Source organism: Hylobates moloch, unplaced genomic scaffold (genome assembly GCF_009828535.3).
Source record: "Hylobates moloch isolate HMO894 unplaced genomic scaffold, HMol_V3 SCAFFOLD_24, whole genome shotgun sequence".
NCBI classification, from domain to species: domain Eukaryota; kingdom Metazoa; phylum Chordata; class Mammalia; order Primates; family Hylobatidae; genus Hylobates; species Hylobates moloch.
The window spans coordinates 9954412-9974596 of NW_026652299.1; the positions used below are offsets into that span (position 1 = coordinate 9954412).

Sequence of the window (20185 nt, forward strand, 5' to 3'; positions counted from 1 at the left end):
AACACACAAATATACAACATGTTTAGCTTCTGATTCAAAGAACTCAATAGAGTGGATATATTTTTAAGTAATCATCTTGAAATACTGAAATTTTTTTTCATTTGAATCCTATAACTAATGTTTTTAAAAACTGACTTTGAAATGGAATATCTGGTTGAAAAATAAATAGGTGGGTTATATAGCAGGCTATTTTTAACTGCAATTTCCTAGAGGGATAATATAAAACTGTCCCCAAAACTGTAACAATGTAATTGTCTTTAAATGTTGAAACTTGCCTTAGCAAGCTGATGACGTAGGCTCATTAGGTAAATCCCATTAAGTCTATCTTATTCCTGAAAAAAAAAAAAAAGTCATTTTTGAAGCACGATGGATTTGTGTATATCTCTATATACATGTGAGTATTGAGTATGGATGGTGTATTAGTCAGGGTTCTCTAAAGGGACAGAACTAGTAGGATAGATGTATATATAAAGGGGAGTTTATTAGGAGATTTTATTCACACGATCACAAGGTGCAGTCCCACAATAGGCCGTCTGGAAGCTGAGGAGCCAGAAAGCCATTCTGAGTCCACAAACCTCAAAAGTAGGGAAGCCGATAGTGTAGTCTTTGGTCTGTGGCTGAAGGCCTGAGAGTCCCTGGCAAATCACTGGTGTATGTCCAAAAGCCCAAAAGCTACAGAACTTGGAGTCTGATGTTTGAGGGCAGAAAGCATCTAGCACAGGAGAAAGATGGAGGCCAGAAGACTCAGCCAGTCTAGTTCTTCCGCCTTCTTCTGCCTGCTTTTATTCTAGCCACACTGGCAGCAGATTAGATTGTGCCCACCTAGACTGAGGGTGGGTCTGCCTCTCCCAATCCACTGACTCAAATGTTAATCTCCTTTGGTAACCCACTCACAGACACACCCAGGAACAATACTTTGCATCCTTCAATCCAATCAAGTTGACAGTATTAGCCATCACAGTTGGTTTGCATATTTTCCCAAGGGATTTTCTTCTGAGATTTTCCCAAAGAATTATTCTATATCTATCTCTCCATATAGGTGAATATTTGGGCATTAAAACAAAATAAAATGAAGAAAACATCCACTGTCAACTGTACACTTTTTAACCTTAGCTGGATCCTCATTGCTATTAGAAAGTTATTCTTTCACAAATTCTTCATTGATTGCTTTCCTAACTCTACAGCAATTATTCTAAACCTTTATCACCCTTTACTGTTCTACTGTGTCCAGAGTTGGTTCCTTCTGGTGGGTTTGTGGTATTGCTGACTTCAAGAACGAAGCCGTGGGCCTTAGTGGTGAGTGTTACAGCTCTTAAAGATGGCACGGACCCAAAAGAGTGAGTGGTAGCAAGGTTTATTGTTAAGAGTTAAAGCGCAAAGCTTCCACAGTGTGGAACGGGACCCAAGGGGGTTGCCGCTGCTGTCTGGGGTGGCCAGCTTTTATTCCCTTATTTGTCCCCTCCCATGTTCTGTTTTTGTCCTATCAGAGTGCCCTTTTTTCAATACTCCCTCCAAGTGGCTACTTTTAGGATCCTGCTGATTGGTGCATTTTATACAGTGCTGATTGGTGCATTTTACAATCTCTTGCTAGCTATAGAGCACTGACTGGTGCATTTTTACAGAGTGCTGATTGGTGCATTTTACAATCCTCTTGCTAGCTACAGAGCACTGATTGGTGAATTTTACAATCCTAGCTACAGAGTGCTGATTGGTGCATTTTACAATCCTCTTGTAAGACAGAAAAGTTATCCAAGTCCTTACTCAACCCAGCCAGCTTCACCTCTCACTACCCTCTTCAAATTTCTAAAGCTAATCCTGCTTCTCAGTTCTTTGAAAAAACACAACCAACTAGCACTATGTTAACTTTCTTCCCTACCAGCTAAAAATTGATCTATTTCATTTTTCCATCCTTTTTCCTCAGGGCAAGTGTTTCTACTATTGTTTCAGTTCTTATTGCACCTCTACAAGTTTTTCTTGGGCACATAGCTCTACTTTCACCATCTTCTTGGGCCTCCAGTCTCTCTTCCTCTAGTGGTATCTTTCCCACAGCCAATGAGTCTACTCCAGATTTTTAGAACTCACTGTACTTGAACTTTATCATGAGTGATTCAGTTATCAGAATTTCACATAACTTTAGTAAATTTCCTTTCCCCTTGCATCCTCCTCCTGTATATGTGGCTGAACTTTGTTTCCTCTGTCTCCCTGCCTGACCTACTCTTACCTCTTTGCCACTTTCTTTTGACCACCTATTCATAGCCCACCCTCCTCTCACTTTAATTTAATCTACACCTATTTCTATTCCTATAGTTTTTCACTAACTACTTTTAGCCCCAGTTCTCTTTTGTTTCCAGTTTTACCCAGTCTCCTGAATTATAGACTTAAATATTTCACTATTAGATGTTTCTTCTTGGATGTCTCCAAAACATCCCATAATCGGTATATTTTTTTTAAACGGTTAGAAAGTCATAGATTTGGGTTCAAATATCTGAATTTAAGATCCTGACATTTATTAGATGGTGAACATAATATTTGACTTCAGTTTCCTCTTTAAATAGTCTTGAAATTCCGTTCAACCAACATGTTTTTCCACTGTACCATCTCCTCTCACCTAGATGATTGCAATAACATTCTAGTTGATCTCCCTACTTCCACCTTCACTTCACTGCAGTATATATTCTCAACATAGTAGCCAAAATGATTCTTTAAAAAAGTAAGCCAGATCCTGATGAGAGAGGAGGAAGGAATAAACCACTCAGTCAGGCAGTTAGGGCAGGTCCTCGGTAGAACTCCTTCAAACCAAGAACAGCCTGAAAATCAAGCTGCAGGCCCCAGCTAAGAAAAAGCCCACATCCCTACATGGAAACACCCACTCTGTGAGCCCAGATGAAGAAATTTCACTACTTTTTTGGGCATATTTCTCTCCCTTTGGTGCCTTTGTCCCATTTTGTACTCTTCTTCCTGATTATCTCATACCTTTCATCTGTTTTACATATACCTATCTTTCTGTGATTGGCCACAGGCAAAGTCTTAATTTGCATAAAGTGAAATGTCATTAAAGCTCTCAATTGGTTGCGGGCCAAGCCTTCACTTCTGCCTCCAATTGGTTCTTTACACTGTCCTGTGTCTTCCTGAGTGTTGCTCTTTCAAAAACGGCTCATAGACCAGTCAACCCACTCCTCCTCATTCTCAGTCCATGAAAACCCCAAACCTAGCCCCACCGCCGGCAACCCTCTTTTAGGCCCCGTCTTGCTGCTGACACCTTTTCTGTCACTTAATAAATCTCTGCCTTAACCCTCTGCAGTCTGCGTGCCTTATTCTTGGTTGCGGGACAAGAATCCAGAACTCTCTGAATGGCAGAAGCAAAGAGCTGTAACGCTCCCACCCACTGAGCTGCTGGCTGCAGGAGTCAATGAGCTGTAATACTCCCTGTCATTTGCTGAACTACGGGAGTGAAAAAGTTGCAACACTGTTACACTCCTCAGAATTTTTTAATGGTCCTCCATCCTGTTTTTTGTTTGTTTGTTTTTAGTTAAAAAAAAAAAAAAAAAAAAAAAATCTTTACCTGATCTCTGGAATCCCATACTCCCTGACTACATCTTTTCCAAATTTTCTTTTTCTGCAGCCACATTGACCTCTTTAGTGTTCCTTAAATTTGCTGAGCACCCTCCTGCCTCAAATCCTTAGCCCTTGACCTTTAATTCAAATGGGTGTCACTCTCATCTTACTTCAGCCTTTATTCAAATGTCATATTCTCTGTGACATATACTCTGACCACCTATTTAAAATGAACCTGCCTCCAAACTCTAACTGTCAATCCCCATCTCTGTTCTATTTTTCTCAATAAGGTTTATCTTTTAATATGCTATACAGTTGGTTCATTTGTTTTGTTTTTGTTTCTGTCCTCCCATTATAATGTAAGATCCATGATAGCAGGAATTCTGCTCTATTTTTATTTATTTATTTTCATTATCATATCCCTAGGGCTTAGAACACAGTAGAAGTTCAATAATATGTGTTGCATAAATAAGTGAATGAACAAATTGAGATGAGGTGGTGCTTTTTGTAAAACATTCTGTAAAACTGTAAAACATTCACTATTTATTCTTCTGTTACTTCTACCATTATTCCACTCCCCACCATGAGCAGGCTCACAGACACATGTACACATGAACCCAGTCTTTTTTTTCTATCTATATATCGTAAGTTTTATGATGCCATCCATTGTTTAAGTCTATATACTTGAAGACGTATTGGAGCCTTTCAAATATTTAGTCACCAATTCTTAAACTCATATGTCACATCACTTGGATCAGAGTCTTCATCTAATTCCCCAGGACCTTAGTCCAATCATCTTGAACTCTTCTCTAGAGAATTGCAAGAGTCTCCTAGGAGATGGCTTTGTAGCATGTTTTATTATTAATTACCTTTTCTTAAGTATTTTCCATGGCTTCAAATTATAGGCAAAATACTTCTAATGGCAATCAAGTTCCTTCATAACTGATCCTATATTTTTAAGATGCTCTATTCCAACACCATAAATCATTTTTATGGTCTTCTTTACTCCTTAATATTTTCAACAAGTACTTATCAATTATTCACTGAATCACACACTATGGAATGACATGTCCCCTCTCCACATAACAATTTGTTATGGTTTGGGAGGAATGGAGATAAAATCTAGCATTTCAAGATTGTAGATCAAACACAAAGTAGCTATAGATAAAATGAACATCCATTCTGACTTTTCTGGGATAAACTTGGTTTATACCTGTTGTCTCTGTGTAATTACTAATAAACTTACATTCAGTCTCAGAACTCTCTCAGCTTGGTGGTAAATTATATGGCCTCTTTATCTATAAGCAAAATAATTTGAATTTTATTCCATGCTCTTTCTCTACATTAACTTCAAAAGCTATGTGACAGCCTAAAGTAAAATGTGAGCCCTCCTCCTCTAGCATTCAAGCTTACTTATAAATATCACACACCACTGTTTGGTGGGGAAACCCAGGTCTTATAACCTGAATGCCTTTTCCATTTCAGTAGAAAATGTATTTTTTCTCAAATGCACCCCAGTAATTATTACCTTAGCAACCATTTACTCTACACCTTACCTGAAATGTCCTATATTCCACTTATCCAAAGCCCACCCATCTTTAGAGGAATGCAGACATCCCAAAACTATTTTTTTATTGGTCTCAGCCTGTCTCTTCCTGTGGTTTCTTCTTTTACCATTTTTTGGAGAGTGAGATCTGTAGACACAACTTGTCTATTGGATCCTTTAAGACAATGACTGGCTTCTACAGCACCAAGTCTGAGGCCAAATACAAAGTATGCTCAAGCAACTTAATGTAAGAAATAATTATGATAGTGATGGTGATGAGAATGTTGTTGGTGGTTAACTTAATAAAAATATAATAGGACAAAATAAAATGAGTTGTCAGGAAATAGCTATAGTTTGAGTATGGAAAAGGCTACTCTTATACCCCACATCTGTGGGTTTTAAAGATATACGTGTTTGCAACGCATACTTACTGAAATTTATGCTGCTGGTATCAGGCGGAGGGAAGTTGAGGGAGAGGAAGGAAATATGTGCCATATTAAATCAAATCTAGGATACCATTGAGAGTAAGATATAGTATTATTTTCCATAGTGCTCGGGCAAAACTGTCAATTAAGTTATGGCCTAATGCTTTCATATCACTTAGAATTTTTATTTGATATTTATTGAAAGAGCTCACCGAGACCTATTTAATGTTGGATTTTTTAAGTCTTAAGTTATTTTTATATACGTATAACAAAATTACCAGTGAAATATAATGGCTAAGGTATTCCCAACACTTCTTCACATTCAGAGACCATGACTGTAAGAAACATTCCTATTTCAGACCTATTAAGGTGTAAAGAAGAATTAGTTTTTAAAGGGATTCACATGATACAAGCAAATATGTTGTGAAAAACAAACATCTGATGAGTTTGCAAGGACTTGAGGAAAGGCTGTGATTTCAAATATCCTGAAACAAAAGGAAGGAAAATAGCAGACGTTTTAGTCACAAACAACTGTAGAAAATCTGAGTTAGAAAAAAAACTTTATGGAAGTTTACTATCACTTCTGCCATCTAGTAGCAGAAGTTGTCACCTTGGAAGTCATGGAAAAAAAAACAAGAAAATACTGTGATATTGGGTATCCAACTCACGTAGAGACATGAAGCCACAGTATAAAGATGGATGATTAAGAACTGAATACTCAGAAATGGATTTTTAAGTATAATATTAATATTTAACTCAACTGATTTTTTCTTTCCCTCAGAGCTGAGAAAGAAACTAAAATTTCTATGCTCAAGAGCCTCTGCTTTGATTCAACATCTTATATAAAACTAACTTGCTGGACTATCTATATTCAATCTTTGATCCAATAAAGCCCCTAGTCATAAACAGAAACAGAATTTTTAACTATTTCCAGAACAGATTGTGTGAACCTATAAGAAAGTCAAGTGTATTAAAATTGTGTGTTTGAGCTGAGTGGTTAAAATTAAGAAAAATAATTGGTTTGTCTTTGCTGCTGAACAGAAAATGTGGATCATATTCATGTACTTTTTATGTATTGCTTTTTCACATTTCATCTTTGTACTGCTCCTTCTGCCCATGTTCAGATCATTCATATTTTATTTCGAAACATTTTCATTTTCAGATCAGCAGTTGTGTGATCCTGGTGAATTTCTTTGCCACGATCACGTGACTTGTGTCTCCCAGAGCTGGCTGTGTGATGGGGACCCTGACTGCCCTGATGATTCAGACGAGTCTTTAGATACCTGTGAGTAGAAAGGTTCTCATGCCATTCGGATTTACCTTACATGTGAAACTAAATGCCAGTTGTTTTCACAGATGACTGCTGTTCTAGATGATTCTTTCTTTCTTTCTTTTTTTTTTTTTTTTCCAAATAGCCTAAGAAACTTGAAACCTTTTGTTTGTGTTTTTTTAAATATGAGTATGTGAAACAGAGCATAAAATGCAGTTTGGGAGTGTGAATTAGCTTATGAAAGGAAGAAAATATGAGGTTAATTATTTCGATGTGATTGTGTTAACACTAGAAAAAAATGACTTGAGAAAATTTAAAATATAGCCGTAAAAGGGAAAAGACCTTCCCCAATAAATTATCTCACACATTTTGAGACAGAAGGAATATTGAAGAAATCAAGCTTTAGTTCCCATGTTATTTATATTAGTATCTTAGGGCAATACACAAATAATTGAACATATTTTCCTTTGAGACTGAAAGATAGAAACTTTATCCATTCATAGAGTTAGGATCTTTGTCTTTATAATATGAGATTCAGAAACCCTTAGTATAAATGAATCCTAATCATAGTTGTACTACTATAACTTGGAATCCACCGAAGGCTTTTTCCATATTACACATACCACTGTAACAAAATTATAAATAATAATATGACCATAGCTAAATATGGCCCACTTTTTTTAATACCCACTTATCATAAGGGGTAGGAGCAGTCCCCTGAATATTGATAGTGATATTTCTAGAACTGTTCATATCAACCTGTGCTCCTCAGGCAACCAGGTATGCTGACATGTCAGTATCATCCCCAGAGTAACCACATAGTCGTATGAAGCTAATGTGAAAAAAAAAAAACCCATCTTCACTGCTTGATATTGTAGAAATAACAATTATTGGTTTCATTTTCCATTTTCGTCTATCCATTTACAAGTCTTGCAGACAGTTTTGAAGAAAAACTTGCTGTTAGAGGCAGATGCTTATTAATTTCCTTTATGTTCGACCGTCTTTTTAAGGTTTCTCAAATAGTGAATACTTGAATATTTGCAGGAATTGCTTCTCTTTAGTTTGAGCTGGTCACTTTTTCCACAAGAAGAGGTTATAGTCATTTACTGCTACATTTCTAATTTTCACCAGTTTCACTAGTTAACTCCCAAAAACCTTTAAAAACTCTTTACTAGACTCCTTATAGCATAGACAAGGTTCTCAGCAGATAAGTTAAAAATAAAAGATTCATAGGAAAAATTCTAATGCATAAATTGTGATAAACCCATATAGAGGAATATTATTTGGTAATAAAAAGGAATGAAGTACTCATACATGCTACAACATGGATGAAACTTGAAAACATGCTAAGGGGAAGAAGCTCATCAAGAAAGATCACATGTTTTATGATTCCCTTCATATTATACAAGATGCAAAATAGGCAAATCTATAGAGATAGAAGGTGGGAGAGGGGTTGCCAAGGGCTAGGTAAGGTGGAACACAGGGAAGGAAATGAGGAATGACTGTTATTGAATATATGGTCTTTCGGGGGTTGATGAAAATGTTCTTAGATTAGATTGTAATGATGCTTGCACAACTCTGCTGTTATGTTTTAAACATGGGAATGTACATTTTAAATGGGTGAATTATGTCGTGAATTATATCTTAAAGGTGTTTGAAAAGGGAAGATAAATCTCAATATTGTGCATATGGATGAAGAAATATAGGAATGTGGAAAAACGGTAATAATAAACGCTTTGGCCCTACATTATACAAGTAGTGATACCATATTTCAATATCCCAACTCTTTTTAAGCTTTAGCCCTCTCCTTTTCAAGTGCTATCTAGAAATGAAATTCTGTCCTCTTGAGCTACAAGGAAAGACTGTCATGGCATAATCAGAGTAAGAGTCAAGTTCTTGCATTCTGCCCTGATCCTCCTGTGAATTCTGTGATGGAGAAAATAACAAGGGCATGATATAAATTTGCAGAATTCATATGCAGGAAAGCCAGGGTGAAGGGGAAACACCATAGAAGTGTGTGACTGGCACAGTGCAATAGCAGTTGAGAAGAGATGGTGGCATGGCACATCTAGGCCAGAGTCTCCTTCATGCTGGTGAAGAATGATGAACAAGGATGTTCCCTTTGTGCTCAAGAGGGAGCTCAGTGGAGAAGCAGACTGGAGAGCTTTTGTGTCTAAAGGGGCAGTAGTAACCTGTGTAGTCAGTAGGTAAAGTCCAGAGAGAAAAGAGACCTCTCGATGCATGTCAAAGTAGGTGATGACAAATTCTCCGCCGTCCTCCTATGCCCACTCCATGTCTCTAAAAACATGGCAGATACCCAGCAGGCCCACACCAGTGTACCAGGCCTGTATGCACTGACCAATATTCACCCTGATTGATTAGACGTCTACTCAAAATGGTTGAAGTCTCCACTGCGATGCTGTTAAATATTTGAATAGCCACCCTGCCCATAAGGTACATACCACCTTTCTGTAAAAAGGGGGTCACTGAGTTTAGGGGCTTTTAGCAGGTGGAGTCCTCAAATTGGAAATTGCATGTCAGTTAATTAAAAATAGAGATTGATATTCTGCTTACTTAGTTTGTAAAATAAAATTCATACTTGCTTAAGATATTTTTGGCAGTTGTTTAAATATACAGTCCTTTCCTGCCCAATAACATTTGATGGATTCAAACTTAAAATGTTTCTTCACTTTGGCCATTCATATTTTATCCTGTAACATTAAAATTGCTGAATATCCTTAAAGGCAACACTGAAACTTCTCTTTATTAATCAGCCACATAACAAAGACAGAGAAATAACTATTTTTTGTACCTGTTTTATTCATTTAATCTATTCAAGATATTTAGATTTATATTTAATTTAGCCTGTTCCATATAAATGGTTTCCATCAATACCAATTGAAATTTGGACATGCATAGAAAAAAAGCGTTATGAAAATATCAGTCTTTTGCAAATTTAAATTTCTCAATCCAGATGTTCACCATTATCATTTTCTGTAATCACAGTACTTTATAATGTGTTGTTTTATGATATTCACATGCATCATCACTAATCTACGTAAAATAATTGCATAATTTTATATGAATGTATACATTTGATATGAAAGATAAATATTAACAATGGAAAACCTTGGAGACTGATTCTTAGGAAGGATAATTTTGTGCTCAGTATATGAACAAAAGTATGTTCACATCTTTGAAGACAAAGTATGTTGTATCTACAAAATATTAGATAGAAAGAGCTGATGCAATAGTTTTTCTCTGAAATCCTCTTAGCTTTGAAATGATAGACCACTCTAGCATAGAATTTATTGTGATAGTGTGAAATCTCTGAAGTGACAAAATTCTAACAGGAATTAAATGGATATTGTTTGGGAAGAAGAAAATCTTTACTTATAAAATGCTTTAGAAGGAAAACATATGTATGGAACAATAAGAAATCCTGGAAACTAAGTAAAATTTAGATATTTAGAAATCTGAAAGTTTATCGAGTCCATATTTTCCTTCTCTTCTGTGTGTGTTTGTGCCCAGGCTCTAGGATATTCTCTAGTATTCATGAAGTGGCAGTTAAAATTCACTGACACCAACACACATAGAAAACTGTCGTGTGAGGTTGACTTACAACTAAGCTGATTTCATGTTGGGAAGAATTATCTAAAATACACAATGAGAATATTTTAATAATTTGTAATCTTACCATTGTATATGAGAAAGGACTTTTAGGCATAAAAATGAAAGCCTTTATTTCTGCATATTATTTAAAATAATTTTTCAAGTGTCTAAATAAAAACTAACACCAGTTTTAGGTTCTATGAGGCAATGAGAATAGAAAATCGGGGAAATCGCCATCTTCCTACTCGTAGCTTTCAACCCAGTGTTGGTAGCATAGCATGTGATCAGAATGAAAATAAATAGCGGAAGTGTTTATTTAGAGAATGAAAGCTTGGTACCACCTGTAGCAGGAACGGCTTCTTGAAAGGCACTTTTATTCTGAGGTAGTCAAAATTTAATTCCTTCTAGAATTTTCCATGGAATGCTTAATGATACTTCCTTTTCAACGCTTGGCTCCAGCTGATGTATGATATTTTCTGGAAATCTGACATCATTATACTTAAAACTAGATTATTTCTTTTAAAGAAAGGAAGGTATTAGCCATGCTACTCAACCTTCTTCCCTATTTCCCGCCCATTCCCCTTCACAGAATCATTGAGTGAGTTCCTCAGTCACAGGTCATGTTTTGGACATAATGACTCATTGACCAACAAAGGAGAATAAAAATGTCCTAAGCAATATTTGCAAGCTGGACTCTTCTCTGTCCTGTCCTTCTACAAGGGTCAGCATGCTTTTTCTGTAAAGACCAGATAGGAAATATTTAGGCTTTAAAGGCCCATATGATCTCTGCTGCATATTCTTTGTTTTTATTTGTTTTTCAGTTTGTTTTGAAAACCTTTAAAAGGGAGGAAGAAAACAAAATCTCTCAGCTTACAGTCTGTACAGTAATAGGCCACAGGTCAGATTTGGCCAGCAGGCTATATAATTTGCCAAATCTTTGTTGTAGTAGCGTAGCTGAAATATATCTGCTATACAGTTGAGGCAGGTCTGTGCTCAGGCACTGCTGCTACATGGAACAGCATAACCTCACACAATGATGAATGCACGAAGCACGGAGTTTTGTTTGCATCCACCAGTCATGGTGCCAGACTGATGCAATATGGTGTAGTCTACATATGCTGGGTTTTATTTCCTTCTATTTTTGCATACTTCCTTATTGGTTAGAATTGCATTTGACCGCATGTTATAGAGACAGTGACTTAACTGGATAGGGGTTTTCTTTCTTCATAAAAAAGTTGCAAAAGTGGATAATTCAGAACTGATATGACAGATTCAGAATGACAACAGGCTTCTTCTATCTTTCCTTACTCAGTCCCATATCCACAGTATGGCTGCTTCTCCCATAGTAGATAACCTCATTTTGGACAACCAGAAGGAAAAGAGTAAAGGGAAAAGGCAAATGCCAGTTGAGCCTCTCTGTTAGGAAGAGGATAAATTTCACAGAAAGCAAACGTAGTAGATCTCCTTCACCAGAATGGGTTATATGGGGCATGGCGCAATGAGTATTGTCAACAAGACCTGTTGCTTTCCAAAACAATATTTGGGGTTCTGCTAGTAAAGAAAAGGGGAGAAGAGATATTGGGCAGGCAAAGGAACTTGGTAGTATGTACCACAGTGTCCCTTCACTCTCCTCCTTGGCTTCTGCTGCATAGGAGATGGTATGCATAGTGCATGATCACAGCAACTGCTTGGCTCCAAGGCTCAGTTTTTCCATGAATATCTTTGCTCTTGGAAAACTAATTTCACCATATTGTGCCTCCATTACCCCATCTGTACAATGGAAATGATAGTACCTGCCTCACAGTGAAGTTCTCAGAATAACTGCCTATTCCATAGTAACATTCCTTCTCCACTCCGTACCCCATCTGCCTTCCAGATGCCCAGAGCACCAGTGATGCACCTTACCTTGAGGTTCTTTTGATACACCATCCAACTGCCCCCTCTCGGTGGATCCTCTCTCATTCTTGCTCAAAACCTAACTGAAAGTCAGTTCTATTCCCTAAGGACATGGCTAGGAAGAGGTTTAATCTACATATGCTAATTCAAGTTAAGTTATAAATAATTTTTAATGATCAGATATATTAAATTCAAACACTGGGATAAATTTGGTATAGAAATTATTTGGGGGCAAGTGACTTTTTCTAGGAACTCTTCCAAAAACACTGATGTTGAATAATTGACTAAATTTGAAATACATGTATTAAAAAATACAATAGTCAAAAGTATTAATTGACACTGAAGTCCTGAAATGTAGATAATATCTCATTTTTAAAAAATAAAGAAGTTGAGTTTATAATCCTTCTCTCCCCTTCTAAGTTAGCTCTTGTTAGGGAAAGCAGAGTTTACATTTCTTTGAACTTGCCCTCCTTTTTTGAAATACTGAGATAAAGCAGGATCCAATTCCTAAAAGAATCCTTCAGGCCACCTAATTTAAAAATACATTGTCATTTGAAAATCATGGAAGGCCATCCCAAAAGTGTTGTTTCACACTGGCTTTGGGAGTGATCAGTTCTAATTGAACAATGCAATAAAAAGAACAAGTCTCTTGGGTACTAGGAAGAGAAGCATCTATGAAAAATGAAAATGTCTATAAGTCATTAGGTGAGATGTGAATCTGCATGAATTGACCAATGCTTCTATTATGTTTCCGTTGTTGTGAGATTTTAAACTTTATTTAGGTAGTAGGATTTTAATGAACTTCTTATATTCATACACTGACCTTTCCCCTTGGATATAAGACAGAAATCCTTTTATAATTTCCTTCTGAACTTTCTATCTTTGACATAGGTCAGAGAAATAAAACAGAATTCAGGTGGGAGGTTATTAGCAAACAGATACTGCCCTTTAAAATTATATAGTAGAATAAGGCACTGAAAGTAGACTATAGGAACTATAAAACAGATAGAAGTATGGTCCGTGTTTCTAAGTAATGGTGATTTAGAGGTCACTTTGCAATGAGCTAATATATGAGAGTCACAAAGCTAAGCTTTTCGTTAGGTAGAAAAGCTGAAATGATCTTACAGATTAAAGGGAAAGCATATGAGACCCATGAGGACAGTTTACGTCTCTTTCAATTCTTTTTGTTTTGTTCTTCATTTTATTCTGAGACTCCTCTCTTCAGCAGTAGAGAGGCCAAAAAGCATTGACCCTTCTTTAATAATAAAAAGACTCCCACTTAAGAGTTGATATGCAGGGGGGATAGGAAGGTGGGGATCAGTGTAATTGTGAATTGAAAGGGCCTAACACTGGTACGTTTGCCCAGTACAGTGGGATCGGAGTAGGGAGTGACATTTCTCCTCATTCTGCCCTCACAATGCACTAATGGGTCTCTGAGAGTCTGCCTCTGCAATTTAAAAAAAAAAAAAGGTTGATTGCAGGCATAGGTGATGGAACTGCAATTCACACAGGCATAGCGAGCTCAGCAATGACAAAAGCCTCACCTTTTCACTCAAGAAGTCACTGCTTTTCGGTCTTCTGATCCAAGACCACAGGTCACAGAATAAAAGGGGACACATGTCCCTTAGGCAGGGCTATAAACTATGGGGAATGAAAACTTTGAAATGAGGTAAAACAACAGGGTGAAATGAAATACAGGAATTCTAGAAACAACTGGTGAAATCTCCTTGGCTTAAAGGATGATGTACTGTAAACAAACGCCCTTGCAGGACTCTACAGGGACAAAGCTGAAGGCTGAGCAAGGAGTCTTCCCAGAACCTATTCAATCCATCGTTTATCTATAACTAATCTAGCATTTGGGGTTGTGGATGAAGGCTTCTTACCTTTCATGGGTGAGCACATTTCTTCCCGGAGGACGCTTTATTCTTTATAGTCAGTGTATAAAATTTACATTTGACTTGCACTCAGAAGTGCTTCTAAAATGACATATTTTGCTAAATGAAGCACTAAAGGATGTTCTAAGAACTTATTTTTAATGGTGATGCCTTTTTTTCTCTCTCCCTCTCCCCATGTCTTCCATCATTCTACCCTGAAATACCTTTACTCTCTGCCTATGGGATTTTCAGTAGGACTAAAGCATCTCATCAGTTTACTAACTGCTATATTGGCCCTGTTGAAGTTCAGGCAATATAAATGATTTTGGGTTTTTTTTTTTTCTCTAGAAACTTCTTAACATTAGCTTTTCTGATTTTCAGGATGGCAGAAATTGCTCTCAAAGGAGAAAAGTTCAGGCAAAGATAGGTGAAGAAGGGCTTGGGTAGGAGGAATCCAAACCTTGTAGTTTCTATTTTCATACTGAAGAAAGATACCTTGGGAGGGAAGAGTATGCTCATATTATTCACTGGTCAACCCTGAAAGATCAGATACAAGAGAGGAGAATCCCTCAAACTGAAACACATTTTCCTCGGTACCAAGCGGCAAAGAAGAAAACAAAAACACTTCCCAACACCTCTGACTGAGTTGCCAACAGAAAAGTAATTGTTAATATAAAATACTCATCTTAGAATTCAGCATGAATTTAGCAAGTGGGTGGCCATTTGGAAGCAAACAAAAGAGGCCTCAGAGGAAACCAACCTCGCAGACTTCTTGATCTTGGACTTATGGCCCCCAGAACTGTAGGAAAATAAATTTCCGTTGCTTAAGCCATCTAGTGTATCGTATTTTGTTATGGCAGCCCTATCAGACAAATTCCACATCCTACTATATATATATATATTAAAAGTTGATGTATTTTAATACCAGTGTAAGAAAAATCCAGCAATTAAAATTTTCTTAAATTTTTCTTGAGGATATATACTAAATATTACTAAATTCTAGAGTACTAATGTTATAGACATTATAAGCCTATTAAAGAAATGTGAAATGAAATCACCAGTTTCTGGTGGGGTAAAGGTAGTTACAAACCTTTAAAAACACCTAATGTGATTATACAGAGTTACTATGCAAATGAAAAAGCACTTCTCATTGAAAATCCACTGAAAAATTCTATACTGCAAATATATGTTTTTTTCAAGCATTGATAGATGATGGGTTGCTCCAAACTTTTCAGAATTAGGTTTGCCTGAGACTCGTCCTCCTGGTGATCTAACACATGCAGATGGAAGTGCAAATAATGGCTATCTTTGCAAAGCTATCTCATTACAACACAAAAAACAGGCCAGGTGCAGTGGTTCAACCCTGTAATCTCAGTGTTTAAGGAAGCCGAGGCAAGAGGATTACTTGAGCCCAAGAACTCAAGGCTGCAGTGAGCCATAAGTGTGCCACCGCCCTCCAGCCTGGGTGATAGAGCAAGATCTTGTCTCTAAAATATATAGAAACACACACATGCATGCATATATAAACAAACTTGTATACTTGACCTAAGTACCATTATTTTCTGAGGAAAACAGTAGAAATGTATAACAGATGTATACGTCCAAACATGCATATAATTAGTATTCTATATTAGGTTATAATCTATATTAGATTATTGTAATTTTCAATTCTGAATCGGTCATTGGGTTAGGCAATAAAGTCTATGTAATTTGACAGTAAAAAATGTTTCTTTCTCCACAGGGGCTTTTGCAGAATTTTGTTGCATTTTGCTTTCAAATGTGCACGTTAGGCAATTCGATTTTGAAATAAATGATACATTATTCACTTTCACTTAAATCGTGAAAAATATTTTGTCATTGAACTACATTTCTCATAATATATAAGTGCTTTTTATTTACAAAAACTAGAAACCATTCAATCAATCAGCAGCTATTTATTGGGGGACTACTGCATCAAGGTGCTTCTGAGCACATAAAAGCAACAACAATTTATTCCGTGCCTTTTCATGTGCCATAGCTTTAACCTATGCTAGTTTTTTTCTCATTTTATCTATTCTGGTTAAATGCTATTCTTTCCATGATAAAGAAGTTAATGTTTATGATGAAGATTAATGATGATTCCTGACACAAATGAATGCTTCATATGTGCCAGATGCTGTGCTGTGAAGGTTACATAGATTATCTCCTTTGATCCTGACAAAAACCCTGAGCAGAGTGTCAGGTACAGTTGCTCAGGTTGTCCAAGGTACTGGAGTGACATAAATATTGCACATAGCATGGGTGTATATATTTTCTCACAAACGGAAATAAATTATCTTGAAGTGGAGGCAATATTTTCTAACTTGCATGAAGACACAATAGGAGATTGGTGGCCCTACTTATGATAGTATTCATGGTCCCCTTTCACAGGGGATAAAAATAAAGCGAAAGGAGATTTACTTAAAGTGATTAAGTGATAGAGCTACAAGTGAACACTGCAGCATGCTATACAGCCTGAAGTTCAAGGGATTACCAGGGTCAACATCTTGATGCTTAGTGGAGCAAGATTGTCAGGCATGCCTGTGTCACACTGCACTCAAGTCAACCTGCTTTCCATGATGCCATACAACCTCATGTACATATGCTATCCAGATATATATATATATGTTCAGCCATTCAGTTTAGACACAACAGATTTTAATTGAGTGACTACTATATGACAGGGCCTGTGGTTGATATTGGGAATAATAAGATAAATATGCCAAAGATGAAAGAGAGAGATGTAGTAATAATTTGAGAGGAGATTTAAATTGTTTATTTGCCAATTAGAAAGGATATGATCATAAGAGTATATATGTTACTGTGGTAATAAATGTATAATTTATATAGGTTAATATTTATATACACATGCACATGAAGTTTGTATATAAACAAATTAATCTGGAAAAAAATAAGTATAACATGATCTTAGCCTCTCTCTCTGTCATACACACACACACACACACACACACACACACACACTTTAAAAACAGATTGTTAAATGTAACAGTGAAGATTCTGGATTTTTAAATCAGTTTTCTTATTTTTGTGTAATAAATTACCACAAATTTAACATGTTGAAACCCATTTATTATCCCTCAGTTTTGTGGTTCAGAAGTGAGGTGGGATCAAATGGGTTTTCTCCATAAGGCCTCACAAGGCTGAGATCAAGGATTCCCTCAGGCTGGGGACTTCTCTAGAGGGTGTGAGGAAGAATCGGTGTCTTGGCTGAATTCACTTTCTTGTGGCTTTAGGACCAAGGACACATTTTCTTTCTGGTTGTCAGCTGCAGCCACGCTCAGCAATTAAAAGCAATCTACATGTCTTGGCGTGCAGCCCCTCCATTTTCAAACCAAGCAATGGTGTGTCAAAACCCCCTCACGTTTCATGATTCAAATCCCTGGCTTCCGCTTCTGTGGCCAAATGGGGCAAACACTCTGTCTTTAAAGACATCACGTGACTAGAACACTTAACTATCTAACTTTTGTCACGGAATGTGATATAATCCTAAGAATGATACTCACAGCTTCTACCCACATTCAACAGAGAGGGCGTTAGATAAGGGTGAGGGTCATTGGGAGTCATTAGAATTCCAACTGACCTAGTGTATTCGTCTGTGTGGGCTGCTTTAAAAAAATACCACAGACTGGGTGGCTTAAACAAAACTCATTTATATCCTCGTAGTTCTGGAGGCTGGAATTCTGAAATCAAGGTCTTGGTAGGGTTGGTTTCATCCTTCGGCCTTTCTCCTTGGCTTGCAGGTGGCTGTCTTCGTCTAGTGTCTTCACAGGGTTATCCCTCTGAGTGTATCTGTGCCCTAATCTCATCTTCTCATAAGGACACCAGTCATATTGGATTAGGGCCCACCCATGAAACCTCATTTTACCTTAATTACCTCCTTAAAACCCTATCTTGAAATACAGCCACATTCTGAGGTACTGTAGTTTAGGACTTCAACATATGAGTTTTGGGAGGACCAATTCAGCCCATAACATACAAGATAATTTTGCTTTTTAAAATATATTCCGTTTTTTTTTTTTTTTTTTTTTTTTTTTTTGAGACGGAGTCTTACTCTGTTGCCAGGCTGGAGAGTGCAGTGGCACCATCTCGGCTCATGCAACTTCTGCCTCCTGTGTTCAAGTGATCCTCCTGCCTCAGCCTCCTGAGTAGCTGGAACTATAGGCACCCACCACCACGCCCAGCTAATTTTTGTAGTTTTAGTAGAGACGGGGTTTCACCATGTTGGCCAGGATGGTCTCAATCTCTTGACTGTGTGATTCACCTGCCTCGGCCCCCCAGAGTGCTGGGATTATAGGCGTGAGCCACCGTGCCTGACCTTTAAAATATATTCTAAGACATCTTTAGTCACCAGCTTATCTCATAAAGATTACTTGTTACTTGTTTTAAAAGTTGAATTTGCTCCCTCTGCTTTTTATTGTGAACTTTAAGCTGACAGAAAAATCAGAAGAATAGTATGATAAACACCTATATACACTGGATTTATCAATCATTACATTTTGTTACATTTTTTCTTCTTTGTCTGTCTCTAATACATATTTGTCATGTTCACATACATATACATTTGTATGTTTATACATGTTTTTTGCCAAACCATTTTAATACATGCAGACATGATGCGTTTACATCTAAATCTTTCTAAGAACAATACATATTCTTCTATAACCCTTACATAAGTATAGTATTGTATAATATCTAATTCACGTTCAAATTTCTCCAATTGTCCCCAGAGTATTATTTGTAATTATTTTACCGAATCCAGGATCCAACCAAGGATAATGCATTGCCTATAATTGTCATAGGTTTCTAGTCTTCTTTAATCCAGAATATTTTCCAGCTTTTCTTTTATTATGATATTGATACTTACCTATAGAATATCACACAATCAAGGTTTTTCTGGCTGTTTTCTGACCCGGTAAATATTTTCCCAATAATATGCCATAAGTTATGGTACACTTTCCTCATTGTGTTTAATCAAAGGATAGGTTGGTTTGATGCTGCTTAATAGCTTCGTTACCAACATTAAATTACAACAAAATGTTTTTCAGAACATAAAGCGTAGCTCTAAACCTTATTGCTAAGTAGCTCAAGATAGAAGGAGTCTTGTGTGGTTCTAACTATTCCATTAGGAAAAGGACTTAGAAAACAATAAAACTTAAGACGTTAGAATCGAGCATATCCTTATGTTATTTGAATTTGAAAATATATACCAAAAGAAGAATGGGACTGATAAATTTGAACTTTGCATTTTTTGAATTGTGTCACTCACCCTCCCTTTCCCCTGCCCAAAACCTTATATTGGATTTTTCTAGTCTAGCTAAATATGACGCAGAATAACTGTTATTTCTGTTTCAAGGAACAAATACTCTGTTTCCCTCATGACACTGTTAGAATCCTCAAGGACAGCAATCTTTTCCTCTCTTTGTGTCTCCATCCATTGTTCTGCCTACGGTGAGCAGCCTGTACACTTTTTTTGCCTGAGATTTAAAAAATAAGTCCATAGGCAGTTTTAGATATGATACAGAACACTTGACTTCTCTGAAGATATATAGATATATGTATATATATATAGATATATATGTGTATATATACATATATATGATTATTTTCAAAGTTAAACTTTAATTGGAAGTTTATTTGACTAGATACCTTCTTTATAGAATTCATGAGTCACAGAATTATATCCAACATAATTTAAGAAATTTACACAATTGCTTTGTGAACTGCTTTCTTCACATAAATAAGGAAAAAACTCCTTGAGACACGGACAGTCTACCTTTTAGAATTTTTTCATCCAATCTTTCTTTTACTACTGTCAACAAGTTTTTTGTATATATATTTAATTGGTTCAGCAATGCAACAATGGAATGTAGTATTTCAAAAGGGAAAGTAGACCCTGAAGAAGATATCATTTCACACACAAAAAAAAAAATTCCTCCCAAAGATTGTTGTTATGTAAGGCCCTACTCTT

The 20185-nt window shown here is 36.6% G+C and overlaps 1 protein-coding gene across 2 annotated transcripts in view; it reads left to right on the forward strand.

Annotated features, from left to right (window-relative positions):
• LRP1B (LDL receptor related protein 1B) overlaps nt 1-20185 on the forward strand; it is a 1938417-nt gene that overhangs the window by 315049 nt on the left and 1603183 nt on the right. For both annotated transcript variants that reach the window (XM_058434432.1, XM_032145942.2), the window contains exon 2: nt 6689-6811. In XM_058434432.1, the coding sequence (XP_058290415.1) occupies nt 6689-6811 (123 nt within the window). The remainder of the gene's footprint in view (nt 1-6688; nt 6812-20185) is intronic.